The sequence below is a fragment of the Pseudoliparis swirei genome, chromosome 17 (genome assembly GCF_029220125.1).
Source record: "Pseudoliparis swirei isolate HS2019 ecotype Mariana Trench chromosome 17, NWPU_hadal_v1, whole genome shotgun sequence".
Lineage (NCBI taxonomy): Eukaryota > Metazoa > Chordata > Actinopteri > Perciformes > Liparidae > Pseudoliparis > Pseudoliparis swirei.
The window spans coordinates 13,730,520-13,758,320 of NC_079404.1; the positions used below are offsets into that span (position 1 = coordinate 13,730,520).

At 42.8% G+C, this 27,801-nt stretch overlaps 1 protein-coding gene across 6 annotated transcripts; it reads left to right on the plus strand.

Annotated features, from left to right (window-relative positions):
* Positions 1–201: 201 nt before the first annotated feature.
* Positions 202–26,189, plus strand: zgc:154058 (Transmembrane protein 150A-like). Of its 6 annotated transcripts, none has more exons than XM_056434958.1 (9): positions 202–605; positions 1,327–1,574; positions 2,685–2,779; positions 6,124–6,171; positions 6,916–7,002; positions 8,119–8,186; positions 13,503–13,630; positions 21,994–22,171; positions 22,738–26,189. In XM_056434958.1, the coding sequence occupies exons 2-9, from the start codon at positions 1,566–1,568 to the stop codon at positions 22,989–22,991; spliced, it is 867 nt and encodes a 288-aa protein (XP_056290933.1). In that variant the 5' UTR covers positions 202–605; positions 1,327–1,565; the 3' UTR covers positions 22,992–26,189. The 6 variants fall into 6 exon arrangements, with proteins under 6 accessions (XP_056290933.1, XP_056290934.1, XP_056290936.1 ...); XM_056434959.1 differs by having other exon boundaries at positions 202–540; XM_056434961.1 differs by having other exon boundaries at positions 202–411.
* Positions 26,190–27,801: the final 1,612 nt, after the last annotated feature.

Consider the following 27,801-nt stretch of genomic DNA (forward strand, 5'->3'; position numbering starts at 1 on the left):
GCACATCAAGTTGACTTAATAAAGCCCACAACAAGGAATATATATAGGGACATGAGTATTGTTCATCCTTCATCTGAATTGAGTTGCAAGGAATCGGCTGAGTTTCGAGCTCACGAGCTCACTTAGTGACCAAACTTTAACATATTCAACAAGTCAGCTGTGAAAACACACGTATTAAGGTTTTCTCGAACTGCCATTAAACGCGTAAAAGACGACACCCGCTCGGTCCGCCGCCGGGAGACCAACACAACGGACGCCGCCGCTACAGGTTTGGGGGCGGAGTCAAACAGCTGGATACTCCGGAGTGTCTCGTGGCCGCGAAGCGTCGAGACCTCCCCTCCAACCCCAAGCGAAAAACGGCTAACGGGATCTCAGTTGTTCGGGAAAGACAAGACAGGATTTGACACCAAAGTAAGACTCCTTCGTGGTTCGTGTCCCGCGTGGAATAGTTGCTGGTTCCCAGAGGGGTTGAGGGGTCAGCGGACTCAAAGTTACCAATAAAAAGCAGCAGGAGCTTGCTCGCCAACACGGAGGCTTAAGGTGACGAACGTCGCTCACAGATTTTCTTTTGATGTTCGTCGTTGTTGCTAGCTTGAACCGTGAAGGTGAGCAGCTGTTAGCACGTGCGGTGAGGAGGGATGCAACCTCCGAAACAAGAGTTGTGAATATAAATATGAGTGAAACTACGTGGTTATATTTGTTTTTATGAAGACAAGTCAGTGCCTGGATTTAATCAACCAGTTAAACAAAGTTAAAGTTTAGAGTAAAAACATTTGGTTAAAAGCTACAATAACTAACTACTAGTTGAGGTCCAGTCTGTCCATTATAACATCATAAAGCTCCAACATCTGGACCCAAAACTCTAGAAAAATAGAACATCAATGTTTCACGGAACTAGTATGTATTGCATTGCTCTCGTGACCTACTGATCGCATTACAGCAGGTGCTTTTGTTTGTAATATCACCATTTCTATCACTCATCTTTGTACTTGAGCTCTTTTTGTAAAGTGATGTCAGCGTCACACAAACCCTGACTACAAAGTTGTAGATATTGGATTACTTTAATTGGAAATGCCTGATGTTGATTGCTTTTTTAATAATACACACACCACTTAATTAATATACGTGTACGGTTATTTGTTTAGCATATTTTATTGTATATTTGATATTTTGAAATGATATCTCATAGTATTGCACTGTGTTTATTGTTATGCACCTTTCACATAGCCACATTCCTTGTATGTGTAACATACTTGGCAATAAACAGTTCTGATTCTGATAAATGATCGTGACCTAACTCACTTTCCCCCTTTTCTCATTCACCAGCTGAAAGGACACATCAGTCCTTGTCAGTGTCCCCTCTACTTATCCCACCTTCAAGAAAATTAATCAGTTGGTGGCAATGCAGATGTCCGTCACACTCAGTTAAATGTTAATACTACTCGAGCAGATATTGCTCGGCTGGCCAAAGAGGAAGAAGAAGAAAGGGGCTGCTCAAGGTGTTGGAAGATGTCTCTCTGGATGATACTGCCTATCAGCCTCCCAGTTTTGACCATCACTGGGATATGGGTTGTGTAAGTATTACATTTCTTTTGCAATAAAAATACTGTAAAATGTTTTATGCTTGACCAAATTACCTCTTCAAGTAATATGACACTGACATGGTTTGCAAAATTGTCTGCTGCATTTATACTGAGAGGTTCTCAGAGCAAGTTCCTTTCCTTTTTACGTCAAGGATGATACATAGTTTATGATGTAAGAGCATCCGATTTTGTGATGCAAAAGTAATTCTTCCGGCCAATACAGTAACTGTCTGTCAAAAGTGAAAGAAACATTTTTTTCCATAGAAACGCACTTCATACACACTTGTTCTGCCTTCAGAGCCATTGACCAACACATTTTCTTTTTGAATACGATGAAAACATGATGTAAGTATTTTTACATCTACATTTTATTATTAGGTATCACAGTGCACATAGCAAAATATTCATATCATGATATTATACAAATAGTCTTTCACAATATACATTGTGATAACCAGGCCATATTCTTACAAATTACAAATCTGTTCTATCCAAATCCTATTGATACCTGAGCCTCTGTTGTCTCCAGGAGAGAAACACTGCATATCTACCCTGAATTCCTGGGAGCCATGGCAATTGCCTGTAAATGAACTCCCTTCAGGAGGTTTTAAAAGCGAGATGTGCAGGTTCACAGTGTCTCTTGCTTATCTGCAGTATGGTAGTTTGAGCAGATGTTTCAGAGAGAAAATAGTAACTACCAGCTGGTTATGTTCGGGCTGACAGATCTCTTCTCTGCTTTGTTGTTACTGTGAGAGGAAGATCGCTCACCCCAAGGGGAGCTAGCTAGATAGACAGATAGATGGTCCAATTCCAGACTTTTGTAGCTGTCAATATGCACACCAGTTAGTGTTTGTCAACGTGGCTGTTTAACAGTCCAACCAGGAGTGTGTGTTCAGATGTGCCGAGCTTTGTAGAAAAGTTGTACTGTTGAGCTGATCGTGTTGCTTCAGACCTATACTGTGTTGGTGCAGGTGAAAATGTGTGCTAGTGTTGCACATTTCTTTCTTGTTTGGAAATTTGTATCTGAGGTAGAAAGTTAAGATGCCAAATGCTTCTGACTCTGTCCCTTTAATCCCATTTCCTTCCCGTTACCTTGACAAGGGCACCTTGTTTCTAAGAGCAGTCAAGGCTCTTTTTCCAGACGACTGGAATGTCAAAGGATGTGACATGTTGCGTAACTCCCTCTTTCACTGCGGGTGAGTGTGTGGGAGTAAGGTAAATACTGGAAGGTGTAATAGAGAACGTAAGGAGAACCTTCTCTCCGCATCTGGTGGGCACGATGCACAGTGTACATACGGTCTTTTTGGAGGCAAAGGAAGGCTTGTGCCCAAACAAGAGTCTTGGCTTTCTTCTGCTGACCTTTTATGAGTGATGCAATGTGCATGAACAATCTGTGGGACTCCACTATACATGTGAGCAGTACTTCTTGCATTAACGTTGAATTTTAATCGTATATTTTGCGGAAAGTTTTAAAATACCGTACAGCAACCAGCCTGCAAAGCAACTGGAATCGAGCCTAAAATGCTAAATTCATTCATAGTTTATGCATCACACCCATTCCTGTGGTTCTTGATATGTTATTTTTGCACACTTTTTGTGTAAATTCTCACTGGCCATACTAGTTCAGTCAGTCTTCGTTCAATTCTAAATAAACAACATCTTTACGGTCTGTTCCACCGATATATTGCTCGAGGGCATGCAATTACAGTTTACAACCGCTGCTGAGCTTTGATGGAGGTCTAATTATGTAAAGAAACCTATTATTACCAAAAAAACTTCTTAATTTAGAAATGTTCCAGAGCTGCACTGCTGCTATTTTAGCTTTGGGAGCTGACCAAATATTTTAAAAAGGCCTCAAATGTTGTAGAAAATTGAACAACTTCAGCTGTTTAGTTTCTCTTCCTATATTTTATCTAATGAAGTCCCTTGTTCATTCTCTGCAGTAGTTATAAGCTTTTGATGTTGTTTTTGTCTAGTTGGTATCATTGTCTTGGAGCTTTGTCAGATTTCTACCTGACGGCCATATTCCACTCGCCCCAGTGGGTTTCCTCACTGCATTATGCAAGAGCAGTGCTCTTTACATGTCTGCCATTTGGCTTATATGACTTGATTCACATTCCCGAATGCCAACCAATAACCAGTTAACCAAAAGTCTACTGCAGTCAGTCAATAGACATGCCTTTTAGTTTCAACAGTCAGATGTAGCGTTTGGAAAGAAACCAATTGCAAAAATAATGAGCCTCAAATAGACACCTTCATAACATTAGTGATCTTGGATTGGCCTAAAAACTATATGGAACTAGAATGGGCACTCGGTAGAGCGCATACCTTCGCATATCACAAGATTGGGCATTGAATTATGAACATTTTGGCATTAGTTGCATGCCAATTGGATAAAAATTGACCGTGCTATGGGAAAAATAAGATTTTGACTTTTCCATGACCATGACCTTTGACCAGATTGATCCCAAAATCGAATCAAATGGTCCCCGGATAATAACCAATCATCACACCAAATTTCATGCGATTCGGTTTAAAACTTTCTTTGTTATGCGAGGAACACGCATACAAATAAATAAATAAATACACAGCGATCAAAACATAACCTTCTGCATTTTGCGAAGGTAATTACGTGACTAGATTGACTGTCATAGTAATGACTTGTTTGATTTGAACTTTTTTTTACGTAGGATTTTGGGGTAGAACCCTCGTAGTGTACAATACAATGAATACAGATTACATTTTATGATACACACAATTGAATATTTAACAGAAGCTATGACCGATGGCAAGCCTCTGTACATTAAATGGATGAAAACATTTGCATTTGAAGTAGACCTGACTCTTTCAGTGGATGTCTGATCTATCCATTTGATCCTGGCTTTGACCAGGGGGGGGGGCAGCTTTGATGTGGAACAGTTAACATGTATGTGTAATATTTATTGGATTATTATATTAATTATTGATAGTGACTTACTGCTCTGATTCAGTTGGTATGAAGCACACAAAGATAATATAACTGTAACTATACATATATGATATACTTTATGTTTGCCAACTGATTAGATGTTCAGATCTAAATTATTACAGATTTGGAGGAAATGAAAACTAAAACTTTGTCACATTTCAAATATATTTTGCTTCCAATAAATATTGTCATGAATCATGTATGCTTGCATTGACACGTATGTTTGTGCTTGTTAGTGCCTTCTGCGTCGTGGGTATCTCTATCATATGTCTCCATCTTTCACAGAATAGTTTGTGAGTGCGATACCATCGGCCCTGGAAACATTTATAATTGATACTTAACCTTCCGATGAACTACGACTGCTTTCACAAATCAGGACCGATACGCTGTGTGTCTGTTTCTGTGTCTGACTTCGTCTTTCCATCTTTTTCTTGCAGTTAAAAGTATTACTTTGATCAGATACCGCTAGTGAGAACGAGAGGATAACATGACAATCACTTTTCCCGACAGAGTTTCTCTTTGCCCCTCTTGGATGTCCAAAAACTAGAATGCATATATCTTGTTCTTGTTTTTACAATTTAAAATGTCAACACCTAAGGCTCTTATACATTTTCCTTTGCACTGATTTTCGAGGCCGATAATTAAATCAATGTTTGGAAGTTTACAAACATCTGTAAACTATATCAACCGATTGTAACTTTAAAAAATAATTGTATTAACATAAACTTCATGTCTGATACAGTCACTCTTTTTTTGTTTTGTTTTGTTTTTACAAATTGTGAACATACAGAGTGGGAATTTCACAGTAAAAAAAAAAAAGGACAAACTATTTAAAGGCGATACTGTCTTGTGTACACACACACACACACACACACACACACACACACACACACACACACACACACACACACACACATTTATCAGAATATCTATTATTCCAGCTCTAGTTTTATTTTAATTGATGACTAACTCAAATCTGCGACACCCGGAATGTTTTATTCAGTTATGTTCTGTGGAGCATCTTTAAACAAGCATATCAGTCTTTGTCTGAAGTACAACATGGATCTTTCAGAATACAGTTTCTATCATTTGATCCTTTGGTCATTGACCTCTCAGGATGAAGCTGGTCAGTGACCCGACCAAGTAAACACTACTGTTTCATTTCCACAGTAATCAAACCAGTTCGACTGGCACAAACCAGTCTTTTCTGGAGTGATAAGAAACACTCAAATGTCTGGTCACCTGAACAGTGATGAACCAGACTGGCCGGCTATGAACAAATTACATGTTGGTTGTTTAACCATCGTCTGTACAAAAAGATTTAACTGCACCAAACTGATACTGTGCCCCCTTGCTATCTCGGGCCGTCTCTCATGTGTTGCAGCTCTGGGGTCACAGTAATATTTGGATTTTGCATTAGCTATATTTGTTGCTTGAATTTCGGTACTTTCAAAATCTATTATCATTTTGGATTATTACTCAAGCCTCTTTGGATGACACTGTAATCATAAAATCACATAAACCATGTTTTCTGCCTTTTAGTTTTGGCTCATCATACTATCTCTCTTCTAGGTATGCCATGGCCCTGTACAATCAACATGTCTGCCCTGTGGATAACTGGTATGTTGCTTCATTTATTCTGCATTTTGCCATATAATGCCTTTGTTGATTCTTGCACACCCACAAAATATTGCTTTCTGATGATATGTTGGTGTCTTTCCCAGTCTTTTTTTAATATGGCATGCAATTAGCTCTGTTACATTAAGTAGTGGGATTATCTCCCAGTAGGTCGCTTCGCAAATGTTGGAAAGAGCCTAAATCTGCTCACACGACTCAAACGATGAACTGCACTGCATTTACATAGATCGAAACTCTGATTTAACATTATTCACTGTTCTGCAATCATCCCCTGGCAATGAGTAACCAGCTATTTCTCTGGACCCATGGTTTGTTTCATACAGGCTAAAGTCAATCCCTCACAGCAGAGCTACTATTTGATGACATAGTGGTTCTCTGACATTTTGACTCGGCAACCTTAAACACAAAAGAAAGCCTGTTGGTAACCCTACAAAATGGCACTCCAACATAAAATTATAAATGATGTTCCTGTACTTTCATCGAAAGACTTAACATTGACATTATATTCCAAATGAATGATTTATTCCAATCATTCTGAGAGTACATGTGATAATAATAATAATCAGCAATATGTCTGTGTTTTAAATTGGTGATTTCCCAGCAGGATTGAAATTGTACCAATTTTGACAACATGGAATAAATGTGATTTTTGCTCTATATGTGTGTCTTTTAACATTAGCTTTGGTTTGTGTGCGCACATGTGTGTGTCCATGTTTGATGTTCCAGGTTATACAACCAGTCATGTGAAGAGGATCTGTATTTGCAGAGTGGGCCAACCTTGTGCTGCACGCTAGACAATGTACCTCTCATCAGGTCAGTGAGAGGTTCCCACCCTAAACCCAAGCCTACCTCTCTTTTCTGTCTCTTTGTGTCTAGTTTTTGTCTGGTGATTAAAAACAGGAACACTGCCCCATTGTTTTACATGACTCCTGTCGACACATTGTTGATAACAAGTGAGGGAGCTTTAAGGCAATGGTTCTCTTGTGTGTGTGTGTGTGTGTGTGTGTGTGTGTGCGCATTCTGAAAATAACTTGGGGCTGAAATATCCTGCTTGCCACCGTGGCAGTTCAGAGGCAAAGCATGGGTCTGCACTTCACCATGTAAACACACACAGGAGGCGTTGGCTTACATTTGGGAGGAAATCAAGACACTCCCGCTCTTTTGTTCAGCCTTTTCTCCCACTGAGCACTGAACATCAAAGGCCATTTGTATATTGTCAATCCTGGCGTTTGTATAACAAATCTGGAGACACATTTTAGAAAATGTTTTTTCATCAAAATGCAATGAGAATAATTATGTAACACCAACTATTAAGTAGCCCTCAAACTATATGTGCAACTTCAACAGAGAAACCGTTGTCTAAATGTTTCAACGGTAATCTTTACTAAAGCAGTGTCGCTGTTGCTGCTTAATCTACAATTTAGTGGCGATGGTGGACGAGACGCAGCTATATTACTGTATATTCAGCTGTATCATATGCCGTTGAAGTTGGTTGGTAATTGACTCAAATGAAAACTAAAATCTGACCAAATGTACATAACCATCCATCCAAATGTGAAATACATCAAAGAGTAATTTAAAAGTAATCCGTTAATTTAGTGAATTTTTACATTTTCATAAATGTACTGCAGTCTGCTGAGCCGGCTTTGGTTTTATAGGAAGCAGGAGCTCAGGCACAGACAGCTTGTGTTGACTGTCTCCTGCCTTCCTCTCATACAAACATTTCCCATTCTTAGAAGAGAGTATACTGTGGGTGAAAAGTCAAAAAGCTAAGGAAACGTGGCTCTCCCCCAACTTCCTTACTGTATGAGCAGAAGTTGGTCACTAACAACATGCTGGGAGCAGAATTAGTGTTACTGTTGCTGTGTTGTGAGCGTATTTTGATTCACAGTATTTCTCTGATTTATGTTTGTGTACTCTTTCTTGCAGTAAATGTGGGACTCTTCCCCCTGAGAGCTGCTTCTTCAGCCTCATCTGCAGCACAGGCTCCTTCATGGGTAAGGCATCATGAGTGGCAAACATTGAAAAACAGGTTTAAAGTATATGCAATAATAGGAATACATACAATGTTGATTCCTGTATATGATAGACATTTAACACTGTGATGAATGTTATTCTAGTAAAGAACAATTATAGCATTGTTTTGTATTTAATTGTAACACACACACTCTGTCACACACACACACACACACACATTGTTTTGGTTTCTACTGTTACCATCTCACTTATTTAGTTAAGAGGTCACTAGGTTATCACTTCAAATAACAATTATTTGAATTTTCCATTAATCTGCTTATTATTTTTTGGATTGTTCGTTTTGTCTAAAAAAATAAAGAAAACTAGCAAATATTTGCAATTGTTTTCCTTTTGAAAAACTATATTAATCCACTATAATTTGCGAATCAATCTTCTGTCGATCAAATAATAGTTTCAGTTCCATATAATATTTAAAATACTGTTAACAAATAAATGTATTAAAGTAACACATTGTATAGTATTGATGAATACAAAAGGAAGCATTACTTTACATTTCTGTCATACATTATCAATTATAACAACATTTGTTTCTCAAATTGCATCAGCAGGAGATAATAGTTTAATTTGTAGTTGGTACTAAATGCGGTTCTTTTGAACAACTCTCATGCTTATGTTAAAACTTGAGAGTAGTGTTAGTTTTGTTGTCCTTAGAAAAATGCTGGTCCTGTACGAAACCTACAGCCACAAAGAGCAAGTAAAAACCTCGCATGTGGCCATTTGAATAAGAGGGGAGGTAGAAAGGGCCACACATTTTGTTTAAAAAATGGTTTAATATAGAATTATACACAAATGTTCTAACCCATGTTGAGTGTATATTTGTGTAGGCACAAGAAAAACACACACGATATAAAATAAGGGAATGAGCTCCCATGTGCTGCTCACTATGTTTTTTTGTGACTCCACATGCTGTTTCTTGCGTTTAATAGTGGGTCTGACTACTCTGATCTAGTTAATGTTTTCCAGCTGCAGCTTAGACGTGTTCTTTGCCTTGTTTGTCTTCTCATAAGGAGTCTCCATGCCTCCAGCAGCTATTTAAGGCTTGGAGTCTGTCTGTCTGATTGGTTGACTCTGGACAGTTGCTTTCATAGATCTGAGAGGGAGAGGAAAGTCCATGAAGGGACAATGATCCTCGTAGATTTAAGCTGTTTTCTGTGTGCTGTTGACATCCAAAAAACAGCTCTGGTCCTTGCTTGTGGCAAGAATGGGCCTTTCTGTGCGTGTGTGTTTTGTGTGTATTCGTATGTATATGGTGACAGACTACTAGTACACTGCTTGAGGAATCCTGGTAGAGACCAGACTGTTGCAGCTCAGTGTGAAAGTCTGCTTAGGCAGCAGTGAAAGTGTAGTATCTGAGCAGCACTGTTAGCCAACCAGGACCCCTGAACCACAGTAGGTCAAGCCTGTTGACCTTTCGTACATTTAAGTATGTGTCTATATGAGAAAGATATGATGTAGGCGAAGCACTGCACTGTGATTGTCCAGCTAAGTGTACCAAACGGCAGATGGATCAGTTATGTGGCAACCAAACAACGAAGCTGTCAAACAATGTGGCGGGACAATATTGCAGATTTCTTGTCACCCTGGCATTCCTTACTTTAATCTGCCTGCGCTGTATAATTATTCTATATGCCTAAATTGTGGTTGAACTGGAAAATGAAATAACCCAGGATTGAGATTTGAATCGAGCTGTAATTACACCTGTGTGAATCGATCTTTAACCTCGATGGTTTGAGTGCTTCCATCCTGCATTTGTTGTATCCATGTCTGTCTATTTTGTTCTTTACCATCCCAGTAGTCTGAACATGGCGCACCTGTTGTAAAGGAAGTTATTATGTCTCTATGATAGTAGGTTATATACAGTGCATCCAGAAAGTATTCACAGCGCTTCGCTTTTTCCACATTTTGTTATGTTACAGCCTTATTCTAAAATGGATAAAATTCATTATTTTCCTCAACATTCTACACACAACAACCCATAATGACTAAGTGAAAACTGTTTTTTGCAAATTTTTGCAAATCTGTTAAAAATAAAGAACGAAAACATAACATGTACATAAGTATTCACAGCCTTTGCCATGACACTCAAAATGTAGCTCAGGTGCATCCTGTTTCCACTGATCATCCTTGAGATGTTTGATTGGAGTCCACCTGTGCTAAATTCAGTTGATTGGACATGATTGAGAAAGGCACACACCTGTCTATATAAGGTATCACAGTTGACAGTGCATATCAGAGCATAAACCAAGCCATGAAGTTCAAGGAATTATCTATAGACCTCTGAGACAGAATTGTATCGAGGAACAGATCTGGCGAAGGGTACAGAAAGATTTCTGCAGCATTGAAAGTCCCAATGAGCACAGTGGCCTCCATCATCCGGACATGGAAGAAGTTTGGAACCACCAGGACTCTTCCTAGAGCCGCCCAGCCAGACTGAGCGATCGGGGGAGAAGGGCCTTAGTCAGGGAGGTGACCAGGAACCCAATGGTCACTCTGACAGAACTCCAGCGTTGTTCTATGAAGAGAGGAGAACCTTCCAGAAGGACAACCATCTCTGCAGCACTCCACAAATCAGGCCTGTTTGGTCGAGTGGCCAGACGGAAGCCACTCCTCAGTAAAAAGCACATGACAGCCCGCCTAGAGTTTGCAAAAAAGCACCTGAAGGACTCTCAGACCATGAGAAACAAAATTCTCTGGTCTGATGAAACAGAGATTGAAGTCTTTGGCCTGAATGCCAAGCGTCATGTCTGGAGGAAACCAGGCACTGCTCATCACCTGGTCAATACCATCCCTACAGTGAAGCATGGTGGTGGCAGCATCATGCTGTGGGGATGTTTTTCAGCGGGAGGAACTGGGAGACTCGTCAGGATTGTGGAAAAAATGAAGCGCTGTGAATACTTTCCGGATGCACTGTAGATGTGGCACGCAACTACACTACAGGCTATTGTAAATAGTCAGTGCTTACCTTCTTTTTCTATTGATGTATGACTTACTTTGTGCCTGTTAGAGTTGGCTCAGGGGTTCACGCCTATCAGGGATAACATGAACAATGAACTGTATATTGCCTCATAATTGTACTTCTCATTTCTATCCCAGTTCCCACCTCTCTGCCAGTGTACACGCAACATGTTTCAAAGAGAAAGCTTGTATTCTTTTTCAGCATACCTCCTGTGGAAGAGAGTGGCGCTGGGTGTTTGGGTTGAAACGCATCTCCTTGTGGGGACAGAAAGGTTTATTTAACTGTGAGGTGTGGTGCGGCGGATGGGACTTTTTGTGGGAAAATGCACTTAACGCTGCTCACGTCTGTGTGGATGCAAAAGCAAGTCTGTGCTTGTGACAGCAGGGTTGTATTTCCTTACAGTGTGTCCGTATTGCAAGGTTACTCCCCATGGAAGAGCAACATTGCTGTGTTTGCACTTGTGGGCTTGACCCAGGACTCTGGGATACGGTAACAGTGTGGAAGGAGACCAGAGCTGGGCCAGTGTTGGGGGCATTGGCATTCTGTAAACTCGCCAGCATGACACGCATCCTCAAAGAAAAATGCCAGAACACAGCACACACAAATGTACCTTTTAGAGTGAACAACATAAAAGCTAAGCATGAAGAATTTCTGCAATGGTGAAAATGTTCCTCCATTTTTAACCTTCAGGTTTGGCATACATCATTTTAGTGTAACCGCTAAATGCCAGAAAAATCACTGGTCTTTTGTAATGATGAAAAGCTATTTTATTGAAATGGGGGAAACCCACAGCCAGCAAGTCTGCAGCGGGGAGACCGAGATCCAATGAAATAAGTTTACTTCCTTGTCCTTTCAGTGTGTTCTCCATTTTTCTTTTTAAAGGGGTAAGGAAAAAACCAAGACGAGGTTTTTTCCGAGCCTGGAGACACTGCTATTTTTCCCCATGATTGTAAGTGAAATCACTTTACCAGGATGATTTTAGTGCTGAGGGAACATAGCGAAACAAACAAGCACATTCACTCACACAGTCGGGCTTAAGCATCTGAACACAAGTACAGTTAATATATAAGTTTTTATAACATGACATCATTATATCTAATTACATTAGCTTCAGATACATGCTCTGTTTACATGCAACAGACAACATCTTATTTGTATGGTCCCAATGATTGTTTGCCGAATGTTAGTGATTTATTTATATGCTATGTTTTGTGAAATATCCACATAATTGAGCAAAATGTTCTCGGATCACAATTAATCCTATTTTCCAAAGATTTATATCCAAATATAATCTAGCGGTGAAATAAAAGAGTCAGTAAGTCTTATTATAGTTAGGTTTACTGAACACTAATAAAACAAAATATACCCAGTGCGCTTATTTGAACTTTTAACATGTTGTACTAACAGGACATTACTCAAAACATCTCAGTGTTTTACATTAAACCCTGGGACAGTAGTGTCCTCATTGAGACGCTGGCTTAGAGCCAGACGGGCCACAGCGTATCCAAACCCTGACAAGTGGAGACAAAGCTTGACATTGTTAAGTTCAGCACTGATGTTTTTCTTTCCTCTCCGTGACCACGGTTTCCGTTTGTATTCTCTTTCGGCAGCACAGACCGTCTTAAAGCCTGTCTCCCTTACAAAGATGGGGACAGATTTAAGACAACAGACAATTTATTACCTTCAGGTCGAGCCATGAGGGTCTCCTTGTCCCCTCTAATTCTCCCAGTCTCCACTTTTTTCAGTCGCCCCCAATGCGCCGCTTTCACCAAGCCCAGTCGAGCCTCGCCAGGCACCAGCCGTGAGGAGCTAAGAGGGAGCAGCCGGTGGGGGTCAGCTCCGCGCTGCACCGACAATACCCCCAGTCACAGCCCATTAGCACATCAGCAGTCATCTGTTCCATGTACTGTGCTACCTTCCCTATGGCCTTTTAATCTTGTGCAACAATTAGACCGACCCCCACCCCATTAGGGTTCTCACTTTCCCGCCATTTCCTGCTTCTCATATTCCCACTTGTTGGGCAGAGAAATTCAACTTTGCGGGATTTTTAATCACCTTCCAAGGAAGTCTTGTGTGTTTTTTGGCAAAGTGAGGTGTGTGAGTGTTTGAATAAAATTGAAGCCAGGCCTTGTTAAATAATAACATACAATACCAATAGTGTGCAGGGTACTTTTCCAGAAGAAGCGTTTTTCTACCGTTTCTTCCTTCAAGGCAGCATTTCACGGTTGTGCTCGTGCAGTGATTTTAATGTACTATTAATCTGTTGATCCGTCATCATAACAGCCTCTGTGTGTGTCTTTGTGTCTCTCTCGTGCTTTAGTTGCGGCGATTGTGCTGCTCCGCTATGCCCATGTCATTGAAAAGCACCAGAATTGTATTCTCAACACGGCGAGTCTCTTCACAGGCTGGATCTGTGCCGCTGGACTCATCATGGTGGGAAACTTTCAGGTACAGTGGTCCAGTTTACTTTCATCAAACAGATCAATGTAACGGCAGAACATGACAAGGGAAATCTAAATAAGTCAAATGTTTGTGTGCAGGATGTATACGAGTTCAATTGTACGATATATTTTGAATATTTTTATAACAAAGTGAAATGTGTCTACGCTGTTTTTGTCAAAGGAGGTTTGTAGCTTTGAGGAGAGGATAAATAAATGTCACCTTCTGTTTCGTTCGCCTAGTTTGAGTTGTTTATCTGTGGCAAGATAAAGCATTGAATGTATTCCAGATGTAGCGGACACATAAACAGTGATTCATTTATTTATTTTAGGTGGGACTTTATTTAGGAGGCTAAACTATGTTTGCTGATGCCTTCTTTTCATTGAAGACCATTGCTTTGCTCTGGAGTCCGTACTCCTGCCCGCTTCCTTGAATTAGGGGCGCGCGCCAACCACTTTACTTTTTTCTGATGTTTTATTGAGCAAACGACTGAATATAAATTCTGAATATATTCTGCAGCGTTATTGTTAATGAAAGTAACCAGTAGTCGCAGCCCAAAACAGAACTGCACTTTAATGTTTCTCAATGACGTTCATACCAGTGTTCATGACTCGTACATCTTCCCTTTTATAATAATAATAATGATATTTCGAATTTATATCGCACTTTTCTAGACACTCAAAGACGCTTTATATAAGGTAAAGACAAACCGAACAAACAAAAAGAACAATTCGGGTAACAAAGGGAAAAAAAGAAGCTATGCGGAATGAGTCATGTGGTGGAGGGAAGGGGGCAGGGGTTAGCAGGTGAAGACGAGTTTGAAGAGGTGGGCTTTGAGGGCTGGCTTGAATGATGAAAGCCTGGCGGATGTGGATGGGGAGGGCGATCTAGAGGTGAGGGGTGCAGCAAACTTTATGATGAATCCCCCCCCCCCCTCTATCACACGTTATATTTCAGAGTAACCTACATTAAGGTTTGTTCAATGCCTGCGCTGCCTTCACAGACACAATCCTGCTCTGCTCTGGTGGGTAAAGTGACAAAACCAGTGTGCATTTTCTACCTGTGAGGCGAGACTACTGACTACTTGGATCCTGCTAAGTGTCTTTAAACTAGTTTATCTGCTGAGTTACTGTTGTATTTGTTGTTTAGAGCTGCTGGATTGTTGGTCTGTACTGTTTTAGGATTTGTTTTGGTAGAGAGGTGTGTCCTGATTACTGACACCTGAATCTTCACTGATTGGACGAGCGCTCATCACCTGGTTTCAATTGAGTGTCATTTGAATACCAACGAGCAAGGGGTGGTGTCAACGCGGCTGGAGGTAATCGGCACCAACTTGGGCTCATAACCGGATCGGGTCTTTAGCGTCAGCTGTAGAAGACTCGGAGGACAAAGACATAGGAGTCTTCCGTTGGAGTCTTCGTGGTGCCTGTGTATTTCACCATTTAGTGAATATGTGTGTATTTTCCATACCTGTGCGTATTTCAACTCGTAGTTACTATAGGACTCATTCATTCATGTACCGGAACCCCTCCTCGGTTATCCTTCCTACCCGTTCTACTCACACCCAGCACCTGGTCACAGGAGGCCTCTGGAACTGTCAGTCAGCCAAGCGCAAGGCCGGTTTTATCTCTGGCTTTGCCATGGAGCAGTCGCTTGACTTCCTGGCTCTCACTGAGACCTGGATCACAGCAGACAACACGTCTACCCCGGCTGCTCTCTCCTCGGCCTTCTCCTTCAGCCACACACCCAGACCCTCTGGTCGGGGTGGAGCTACAGGTTTACTCATCTCACCCAAATGGTGTTTCTCTCCCTACACGCTTCCACTCTTTATCCCACTGACTTTTGAGTTCCATGCTGTGACCGTTACTCATCCGGTTCAACTACACATTGTTGTTCTCTACCGTCCCCCTGGTTCTTTGGGAGATTTCTTGGAAGAGCTAGACGCCCTCCTGTCGAACTTCTCGGAACACGGCCCCCCGCTCATCCTTCTGGGTGACTTCAACATCCAGACAGAGAAGTCATGTGATCTCTTACTCTTACTGTCTTCCTTTAACCTCTCACTCAGTCCCTCCCCTCCTACTCACAAAGCCGGCAACCGCCTTGACTACATTTTCACTAGAAACTGCTCTACCTCCAACCTCACTGTAACTCCTCTCCATGTCTCTGACCACTTCTTCATCTCTTACTCTCTCTCGCTCTATGGTACTGACGACCCACCCATATCTACAGACTCTGCACCTGTACGGCGCAACATTCGCACCCTCTGTCCCTCCTCCCTGGCCTCCTCTGTCCTATCTGCTCTCCCCTCAACTGGCTCCTTCTCACTCATGCAGCCTAACTCTGCCACAGACACTCTCCTTTCTTCCCTGTCTTCATCTCTTGATTCTCTTTGTCCTTTTAAGACATGACCGGTTCGGAAATCCTCTCCGGCTCCGTGGTTGTCGGACTCGGTGCGCGCCGAGAGAGCCACCCTGCGAGCGACGGAAAGAAAATGTCGAAAAACGAATCAAGCGGAAGACCTGCTCTTCTATCAATCTCTCCTCTCCTCTTTCGCTTCCTCTATATCTGCAGCCAAAAGCTCGTTCTACCTGACCAAAATTCAGTCTTCCTTCTCTAACCCCAAAAAACTCTTCTCTATCTTTTCCAACCTCCTTGATCCCCCCTGTCCCCCTCCTCCTTCCACCCTTTTGCCGAGCCACTTTGTCGACTACTTTACAAACAAGATAGACGACATACGCTCCTCCTTTACTAATCCATCTTCTATCACCTCACCAACACTAACTTCTTCATCCCCCTCTCTTTCCTCTTTCACCCCCCTGTCTCCCAATCAAGTTCTTAGCTTGGTGACCTCCGCCCGACCGACCACCTGCGCCCTTGACCCCGTCCCATTCTCCAGGCTATTGCTCCTGACCTTCTGACCTTCCTCACCCATCTTATTAACAGCTCCCTCTCAACTGGTTGTTTCCCCAACTCTCTGAAGGAGGCGAGAGTCAACCCTCTCCTGAAGAAACCCACGCTCGACCCGTCTGAAGTCAGCAACTACAGACCGGTCTCTCTTCTTCCTTTTCTCTCCAAAACTCTGGAGCGAGCTATCTTGAGCCAAGTGTCCTCCTATCTCCACAGTAACAGCCTTCTTGACCCTCACCAGTCTGGATTCAAGGCCGGCCACTCGACAGAGACTGCCCTCCTTGCTGTCTCTGAGCAGCTTCACACTGCTAGAGCAGCCTCTCTCCTCTGTCCTTATCCTTCTGGACCTTTCTGCAGCATTTGACACCGTGAACCACCAGATCCTTATCTCTTCTCTTCAGGACCTGGGGATCTCAGGCACTGCACTCGCTCTTTTCTCTTCCTACCTTAACGACCGCACATACCGGGTAACTTGGAGAGGATCTGTGTCTGATCCTTGTCCTCTCACTACTGGGGTTCCTCAAGGCTCCGTCCTGGGTCCCCTCCTCTTCTCTCTGTACACAAATTCTCTCGGCTCTGTCATTCGTTCGCATGGCTTCTCCTACCATAGCTATGCCGATGACACCCAACTGATCTTCTCGTTTCCACCGGCCGAAACACAGGTGGCGGCGCGAATCTCTGCCTGTCTGACTGACATCTCTCAGTGGATGTCTGCTCACCACCTGAAGATCAACCCCGACAAGACCGAGCTACTATTCCTTCCAGGGAAAGGCTCCCCCACCCACGACCTGACTATCACCTTCAACAGCTCTGTGTTGGCCCCTACCCCGACTGCCAGGAACCTCGGGGTGACACTAGACAGTCAACTCTCCCTGACGGCCAACATCACTGCGACAGCGCGTTCCTGTAGGTACATGCTGCACAACATCAGGAGAATACGGACTCTTCTTACTCAGAAGGCGGCACAGGTTCTGGTCCAGGCTCTGGTCATTTCACGCCTTGACTACTGCAACTCCCTCCTGGCTGGTCTACCTGCTAAGGCCATCCGACCTCTGCAGCTCATCCAGAATGCAGCAGCTCGACTGGTCTTCAGCCTCCCGAAATTCACCCACACCACTCCTCCGCTCTCTCCACTGGTTACCGGTGGCTGCTCGCATCCGCTTCAAAACACTGGTTCTGGCGTACCGTGCTCTGAACGGATCGGGCCCCGTCTACATCCGGGATATGGTCACACCGTACACCCCGGCACGTTCGCTCCGCTCGGCAACAGCCAACCGACTTGTGACTCCTGCACCTCGAGCTAATCACTCTCCATCCAGACTGTTTGCTGTCCTGGCTCCTCAGTGGTGGAACGAGCTCCCCACTGACATCAGGACAGCAGAAAGTCTCTACATCTTCCGCCGGAGACTGAAAACACACCTTTTCCGACTATCTGGATTAAAACACAGATTTGCACTTCAGTGGCACTTAAATAGCTCTTATTGTGGTACTTTTGTGGTTCGACTGAGATGAGGAAGTGTTGCTTCCTGTGTTCTTGTTGTTCTTGGTTTGTACTCTAGGTTGAATGCACTTATTGTAAGTCGCTTTGGATAAAAGCGTCTGCTAAATGACATGTAATGTAATGTAAAAACCTCATCTAACATTCCTGCCCTCTAGATATTTGCTTTTTGGAAAATAATTTCTTCAAGTTTAAATATTTCTAGATGCCTCATGTGTGTGTTTGTGGGAAATATTTACTTTAGGGAATTTGGAAGGGGTCGGTTTATGTTTACAGCCTTTATACATATATTAAACGTTGCCATTCTGGTTTTGTCCTTCAACTTTTAAAATATTGTGAAACAGTTGACATGAAATAATGGGAGGGAGACAAGGAGGAAGAAAATATTTACACGGTACGCTCTGCAGCCCTTTTGACCCCCACATGCCCGTTTGATACTAATTCTAAAATCTAAGCAGTGGTAAACATTTCTACAACAGTAGTAAAACAATGGTTCCTTGAGTGCATCCGTTGTTGTTGTTGTTGTTATTTCATTCTCAGCATGTTTTCACTAGAAAACTTCCAACAATGTAATACAGCCATCTAATATCAATCTTAACGCTTTCCTTACCATTGGATACATTCGGTTCTTTGATAAGTTAAACGCATGTTCTCTCCCCTTAAATTGTTTAGCTTGCATTTGTTTATAATTCATTAGTTTAAAAAAGCGTACGTTCCTTTTCATAATTGTTTATCATCGACCTATTTGATTAACCATGTTGTCTTTTGTGGAAACCTGAGTGGAGAAAAAGACGAGTCTTTCAATATGACTGGTGGGGTAGAAAATATGAAGCACACTTAAACTAAATTGTTTTTTACAGATGACATGACATCTTTTCTGTCTGTTCACTGTGTTTAATGAGGAAGATGAAGAAGAATTGTCTTACGGCTATGTGTGTAAAAGGTGTGGGCGGCAGTTTGTCTGAGAATACTCAAAGGTCTTCTTCACCTTCTTCCCGCTCCTCCTTCGGGGCATCTGCTCTGCAGAACTGGGAGGAATTATGGGGGAAGAAGCAGGGGGAAGTGAGTCATCAGGTCTGGCCATGCATGGAGAGGACAGGGCACACAGGGTGTGTCTAGCAGAGGCCCGTCTCTAACCAATCACAGGGCTGAACGGAGAAGACATTGCATCTCTTATAATCTGAGACATTCCAGTGGGATGGAATAAAGACGTCATTGATAAACTGTTGAAACCACATGACGGAGTTATCCCAGCAAAATAAAGCAGCGCCCCGAAACAAATTAACAAAACTTCCGCATGCGAAAACAATTTTGGTTCAGTCGGACGAATCCAAGAGATCAAAGAGGGGAGAAGCACCAGAAACTCAACACATGGCAACAGACGGGCGGCGGCACGGCTTCAGTTTGTGTTCAGTACGCTTTGGCAGCTGTGCGGTCGCCGCTGGTGCTATTCCTGTCAGGAGGTCTGATGGTTTGGACCAGGAAGCACATGAATAGATGACGGAAAGCACGTCACTACCACACAGAGGTTTAGGAGAGGGACATGGATAGCTCGAAAGCTGCTTTCAGGAGGAGGAGAGAAAGAAAGAGGATCTAAAAAGCTGTCTGGATGCTAATGCTGCACACTCCCTTACAGCTGTCAGCATGGCCTTGTTGCCTTGTTGCCTTGTTGCCTTGTTGCCGCTGTCCGACTGCATCCAAAGGAAGTTCTACTAGTTTCAAACATTCCCGATTTGGTTGAGTTTTGCTGTTTTCCTTGCTTGCTCTCTCCCTTTCTCTCTCGTTCTCCCTTAACCTTTCTTCCTTCGTTCAGTTTACTTTCATGTTGGGTGTGGGATGAACGACATGATAAAGATGAAGCCACAGCCAGCTAGTTCAGCACAAAGACTGAAAGCAGCCTGGCTGCGTCCACACTTAACAAGATCTTCCTCCCATCATCTCTAAAACTAATTAATTAAAGCATAATGTTGTATCCGTTTTCATACATCTACAGATTAATTGTTTACTGTGCATTTTGTCTCTGAGGAGAAGAGACGAAAGGATGAAAATGTTATTAAATTGATTTATTTAGTATGACAGCAGACTAACGCTCTTCAGATAAAATTGGATAAAAAAAAAAAAGAAGCTCCAAAGCGATTGTGGAAATGATAAGTGAAATATTTTTTCTATTTTGAGGCCTTTAAGTATTCATGGATAACAGTTGAAACTATGAGTTACATGAGTTTAGATGATTATTATTTTTGTATGTTTTTTTCATATTTTGACATTAGGGTCACGTTACCAAGTCATTGGTTTCAGTTTTCAGGAAGCTGAAGCTGTTTGTCAGTTGGCTTGTTGCCACATCCTCACACCCATCATCCCGCTGCACACCCGACTCCACAGCATTGGGACAGCGTTCCAAATGCAGCACGCATTTTACACAAAGTATTTATGTTGGATGGTTTATCAATGAGGCATTCACATATTCCAACTCCCCTCAGGTCTCAGAATGAAATGTGGCACTACATGCAAATGTGAGGGCTGAAGCAGGCTGGTGACTCGGCTCCATTACCTTTCAGCAGTGACAGGCCGATGCTCAGCGATGTGTGTTGTTGCCGTAATGAGAGCTTCTCCAATGTAGCTCTGCTGTTTCGTTATTGTTTGTAATTGCTTCTGCTGACCCATTTCAGTCCACCCCACTGCGTTCACCGATCATCAGTTTTTCCGTGGCGACAGCAACTGCTTAAAGTGTGAAAACATACTTAAAGTAGAACAGCAAAGGCTTACTTCACGCATCAATGAGCCTTCAGGTAATGACTGCAATTAGTCATAGAATCTAGGACACCAGGCGCCACACAAGCAGGACACACCACTGCGGAGTGTATTGATTATTTTCATTACTGATTAATCTGTTGAACTTTAGTCTATAAAATGGTTTTAAAAAATGGAACCTCACAATGTCCTAAAGCCCAAGGGGATGGCTTCAGACTGCTTGTTTTATCCAAACAATAACATTGAAAAATTCAAGATATTTACCTGCCTAACACATCAAACCAAGACAAGCAAGTCATTGTCACGATGGAGAAGCCGGCTCTAAGTATGTTGAAACCCTCAGTTCGGGTAAGATGGTGGCAGGAGAACACAGCATGTGGTTGTTGTTGTTGGCCCGTGTGTGTGGTTTCCACTACGGAGTATAGTGAGAAACAGAATGGCAGGACGACAACACGCCGACTCCCACAGGGCCAGTTTGATGCAGGAGAATAAAGAGGATTTTGTAACAGCCACTTCACTCTGGAAGGCACTCGACTAAAATAGAATTCCCACTGTGAACACTGCTTTTTGATCAGAAACATGGAAAAATGTGTTCGGCCGTGCTCCGATTCATCTCCCGTTCTTCACTCCCAGAATATTTTGCATCGCTGTGTGCTTTTTCATATTGAGCTGTCTGGAAATCTTACATCGTCAAGTTTTAGCCTATTGCACAAGAATGTCCAGTGTGCGAGGACAAACGGCTTAAAAGGCCAAACTAAATAACTTTTAAGAGTTTGCTGGAGGAGAGGAACGTTGTAATTATAACTCGACCAAAACAATTCTGTGTCTGCTACCTAAATTGTGTGTGTGTGTGTGTGTGTGTTGTGTGTGTGTGTGTGTGTGTGTGTGTGAGATATGCTCCTGAACAGCTCTTTTGTGCATTGTTTTTTAACGTTCCTGTGACCAGCAGGGATAAGGAGGCGTTCCGTGTTGCTCGCTGTCGTCCTTTACTTCCCATCACCCTCTCGTTTTCACTTATTCTTCTTGGCTTCTTATTGAAATAAGTTTTTAGAGCATTTGAACAAAGTATTACACAGCAATGCATAATCGGAACAGCTTGACTCATAAGCTGTCTGATGTTGGCCCCTTCTGATCATCATTTCTTTATCTGCAGATGTTGCCTAACCCATTTTAATGTAACCTCCCTCTCCTCCTGTCTCCTTTATTTATATGACAGGTGGATAATGCCAAAGTTCTCCACTATGTTGGAGCAGGCATGGCCTTCCCCACCAGTATGCTGTTTGTGTGCCTGCAGTCGGCACTGACTTACCGACTCGCCAAGACCCAGGGGGAGTACAACGTGGCCCACCTCCGGCTCTGCATGACCCTGCTGGCCTTTGGCACCTTGGTCCTCAGTATCCTCTCGAGTCGCTAACAGACGGCTGTCAAGTTGTTTAGAATAAGCAAAGTGCTGCCGGCCTGAATAAGGACATTCAATGAAATTACAAAGATAGTTTCCCTTCAGTATTCAATGTAAAATCCTGTCTTATAGGGAGATGAGTAGGTTGGTACCATTCTCATGCTTGTGAGGGAAATGTGAAGCTACTGCCAGTTAGCTTAGCGTGGCCAATATAAATGGCCCAACAAAGTGAAACTATTTGTACTCTTGCACTGTAAAGACATCTAAAATATTCTTTATTTACCAAGGCAACTAATATTGACAATAGCATTGCTTCAAAACACAGAATCTGTGTCCAAGGATGACGAAGCGGTGTGCACCTGGCTCATCACTGCCAGCCTGCACCGTGAGCAACCTTCCTCCCAACACCTTGTGGCCTTGTGTTGCTTTCTTTCTCTTTTAAATGGCGCCTTTTGCAGTCGTAGAGAGTTTGTGCCGAGCCTGATCGCTGCTAGGCCGTCCACACACGGACCGTATGGTGCGCACACACTGCTTTGCGGTTGTCCTTAACCATGTTTTCAGGCGGTGTGTTTTTCTGCCAGGAGAGCTTCGTCCTTCAACATGCCTCCGCCATCTTCGAATGGTTGTTCTGCATCATCGTCATGCTGTTTTATGGGACATTTGCCTTTGAGTTTGCCGGCATGTCATCGGATACCATGGTAATGCTGGCGAGAGGGACCCTAGGTCCTGCTGGGAAAGAGCACAAGGTGGACTCACTGGGAGGGCCCATTTTACACTTGCATCCACACCAACCTGAAAACATGTCCATACTCTAGACTTGCTGCTCCTCTTAGCTACACAGTTGGCTTCTTTAATCCTTTCCAACTCTGGTTGTCGGAAGAGTTTTTAATTTCCAGCCACATTCGTCTGAAGCTTTGAAAAGGAGCAGGCCGGTGCAGTCAGGGCGGAGAGGACTGTCCTACTTCAACCCCAGGGGGGTGGACCTGCTGCCACAGTGGAGAGTTTTGTGTGTCTTACGCTCACATCAGAGCTCAGTGTCTCTAAAGAACTTTGTTTGTATTTTGCACATTGCACAAGTGTGAAAGCAACATTTCTCCCAACTCAGTCCTGTGATCAGCAGAGGAGTACTTTGTCAATCAGATCAACATGTACTGCTCCCCCTGAGAGCCGGTACCGCCTCCCAATAAGTGGCCTTGGACTATTTCCCCTCGAGGCGACCGTTATGATTCTTTCAATGTATGTAAAGGAGTCACGGCTGCTGGGCGGCTACGCTGAAAGTATTCAGACAGAGAGCAAAATGGTGATGAGTGCTACAGGAGGAGCAAGGTCATGATTGTTTTACCACCAAAACATGCTAGAAATCGGTAAATATACAGAAACGATATCATTGGAAGGGGATATCAATGTTTTCGTCAATCCTGGAGATGGAACAGGGCAGCGCTCTGCAATCGGCATTTATTAAAACCGGTATTAACAATATTTTTTCGATAAACGAATAAGTAATGTCACAGAATTCTTCATAGTACTGAATCCTTGAGAATGATCACTCTCCTCTACAAAGATTGTAGCTGCTTTTAGTGGTTTTGTATATTCAGCTTGCATATTCAGTGAAGCGGACTCCGCTACTTTGGAGCCAGAGTTCGGAGTGGGCTGTGAAGATGTCGGCAGGGACAGAAGCTTCTGAGCAGTCGGTTCAACAAGAGGAAGTGGAAAGTGCACGGTTTGCAGGTGGCCTTTAGGATAATGATGTTGCTCTGTCTGCTGCATGTGCAAGTATACATATACGTTAGCCATAGCAATTTATATCACTTCGGCTTTGGTCAAAAGTTGATAAATTACGCTTTAAAAAATAATCATATCATTATAACCATATCAATATTTGAACTGATTTGACCAAACCATAGACCTGGTACCTCATTAGGTCTAAACCTTTATGACACAATGTATGTTCTCCTCGCCGCGAGGATGAGGCACTAGAGCGACCTTGAACCTCACAACAATTCAACCTTCTCTCTGTCGAGTTCCACCGAAGGATATGAAGGAGAGCCGTTGCCGTGTCCAGAGGCTAAATGCGTCCCAGCTAATTGAAGCCAGAGCACCAGGCTTTATTGAGTTTAGTGAGGAGGCATCATACGTGTCTCCAGGTCCACGGCCGCAGGTCTGCATCTCATTACGAGCAGAACACGCTGGCACCGCTCCACCTTCTCACGCGTTCCTTCAACCTGCCATAGTTGGTGTCTCTGATGTCGAACTGATGTAGCGGGGCAAAGGGAAAAGGAAGGATTTGTGATTCAAGACATCGCTGAGTTGCACCGACGTGTTCCTGGACAGCAGGTTACACCAAATGTAATTATGAGGATGAATGAAGGCAATAAGATGGAGACGTAGGATTAATCATTTGGCTGTTCTCGTGGCGGTTCCATGCCTGTGTGAGTGGAATACCAAAGTGGACATTTGTCCCAACCTTTTTGTTTACATTGAGAAAAAATGTCTCCCTGCTAAGATCGACACTGACTTGATATTTTGCTCTCCATCAGTGTGGTAATTATTTTTCGCCTCGTCTTTTTTCTCCTGCGTGCTTTTGTTGACTTTCCCTTAACATTCTGCGCGGTGTTGTTTGACAGATTTGTGCCAGAATTACTGTATCTATTTTTTGGAAATGTTCAACATCTCTGTGTAATATTAACACACTCTGAGCTCTAAGGGGGGGGCAGAGGCTTTACAACAGCAATGGTTTCAGTACTTTCATACAGTGGAGATATCACTTCCTCATACCACAAGCGGCCACATGTTGGCCAGAGTTTTACAATCTGCCACAGGAGGCTGAAGCGGGATCGCTCGTGCACGCCGCTCTGTGGAATGAGCTGGAAACGGTTCTGATCAATTGCTTCTCCCTACTGGTCAAATCGCGGATTGCATTTAAGCTGTAATGTTGTTGCCCAGGTCACAGGAGGACATGTGTGTATCCACGGTATTCACCTTGAGGCCAAATATGCTGTAGTTGTACATCTGAAGTTATAAAGAAGGTTGAGCAAAGTGTGGAGATCTCTTGACCTCTTGACCTCTTGATCTGCCTGTGCGTCCGAATTTAATTCAGCTGGGATCTTCAGTTTTCTCCCTGGCATCCCTCTCAAGTGGAACTTGGCCATGTGACCATCCACGACTTCTACATGATGCATTCTTCTCACCAATCAGAGCAACGGTTTGATGCATTTGAAGTGTTAAGCTACATGATGTTGCTGCTCTCTAACTCTCTGTTTACTGAAGGGTCCAGCATGTAAAGAACTAATGTGTAATGCTCCTGTTTCCAGTTCTGCATTACATTTCATTTTTACATTCCAAAAAATATATTTTTAAACATTTTGTAATTGTCAGATTCACATTTTGCGATGTCCGTTGGAAGTCCTTCTCATCATTTCATATCAACTTCTCTACTTTGGTTCCTTTTGTTCACATTTACTGATCTGTCTGACCTTTGCACTCAGGAAAATGTTACAACACCGGCTGCATTGTTTGATTCAAAGCAGAATTAACTCGGCCTTCTGCTGTCTTTGTTTCAATGGCATTTGTTTTGTTCACGACGGTTTGTTACGTTAATACGTTTTGCTTAATGTAGGTGGTTAGCCATGATATAATAGATTATTTTTGTGAATCAAGACTATAAAGCTTAAAAATAAACATTCCTGTATAGTTAGCTTGTCAGAATGCTTATGCTGCTCACGCCAACATGGTTTAATATCTGCAAAAATCTCACTTATGCAATCAGTAAATGATTGGTGAAAGCATTCCGACAAACTAGCAGCTGTTACTCAATACTTCTGTTGAAATGCAAAAATGTCCTTTGTGCCTTATATATTATTTTGATAATGAAAACAAAAACCAAAGAGGTTTAGGTTGTAAATTCTATTTTGATGAAAGTGTGTGTGTGTGCGCGTGTGTGCGTGTGTGTGTATGTGTGTGATATATAAATGCCTTAATGTTCAATAAATAAAAACTGTTCAAATAATAATTAGCTCCATGTCATGTAAGTTTTGTCTTCACCACATAATCTAACTCTTTGCACGATTCTTTCATTTTCTTTATTTAATTATTTACATTGTCCAGTTTCAAAACAGTAAATAGAGGAACACTTATTTTCCAAAAATAATTGTGGAAGTCGATGAAAGCCCAGGTTACACGCACCACAAAGTCCTAAACTTCGACAGACCTCCTATATTATTGACTTTTTAATGTCAAATATACTTTAGTATACTTCACATGTTTTACCATAACCTTTTGTGGCATTGTTTTTTTCACACATGGCTTTTTTCATTATATTTTTAACTACATTTTTGATATATATATATATATATACTGCATTTTGCATAGACAAAAAAGGGCTGCACGGTGGTGCACTGTCGCCTCCCGCAGAAAGGGGTCCGGGTTGGTTGCCCGATCCCGGGGGTCCCTCTGTGGACTTCTCCACCAGGGCAGCTGCGAGTATAAATCTGTTGCGCAATAATCTAGTCGGCTCTCTGCATGTCCATCGGTGTGTGTGTGGTTTGGATCAGGGAGTAAACAGGAAAGGAGCCGTCTCTAGGGCCAGACCAGGACATACAACAGGAAACCGGCATGATCACTGCACACTCCTCAAGCCCCGGGCACATCCTGTTCCAGCTTCTCCCCCCTGAGCGGCACTACAGCGCCGTGCGCCCAAACACACGAGGACAGCTTCCTCCTGCAGGCGGCGACCCCGATGAACACTCACCAGTTACAGTCAACAGCCCCCTTCTTCTTCTTTTCGTTTCACTGAAGCGTGATAGTTATATGGCAGTTTCCCATTTCTTTACACAGTCCTTTGCGTTTTTGTTGAATACTGCAAGGTCTTTTGGGCTGCAAGGGTTAGGTAGTAGAGGGCAGACAAGGCAGTGCTCCATTGTATGGTCTGCTTGTCCACATTCACAGGTGGTTGGGCCAGTCTTGTAGCCCCATCTGACCAGAGCATCTTTGGATCGTCCCGTTCTTGTTCTAAGGCGGTTGAGTGTTTTCCATTGAGCCCATGATGCTTCTTGGCCAGGGGGTAGGTTTTCAGTGGGGGGTATTCCCATGTCAGTTGGAGGTGGGTCATTCTCAAGTTTTTCCATCCAGAGTTGTATTCTGGTTTCTTCCCGAGACTTTGTTAGGGGCTGGACCTGGCTGAGAAAACTTTTTCTTGACTTTAGCCGTTGGGCCGGAGGGTGACATCCATGTAGGAGATGGCGTTCATCGCGAGTAGCTTTTGTTTTCTCGACTCGGCTGGCAACTTTCCGTCTAATATCAGCAGGTGCAATGCCAGCGAGGAGGTGCAGGTTGCTTGTGTCAGCCCCCTGACACCAACATATCAACAGCTGCTGTCAAAGATCACAACTTTGCATCTGCACTGTCAACTCTACACTGTGTAAGTGTGTGTGCACACGTGCGCGCACATGCCGTGCGTGTGGTGGGGTGGTTGGACATCTTTATATGTACATTTTGTAGATAATCCATGTATACTCATGAAGTATGTATTCCTTTGCAGTATTGGTACAGAAGACTCGACTTGTATATAGATTTGTTCTAACGTCATACTCGGAGGTCATAAAGAAAAGTAATACAAAAGTAATGATA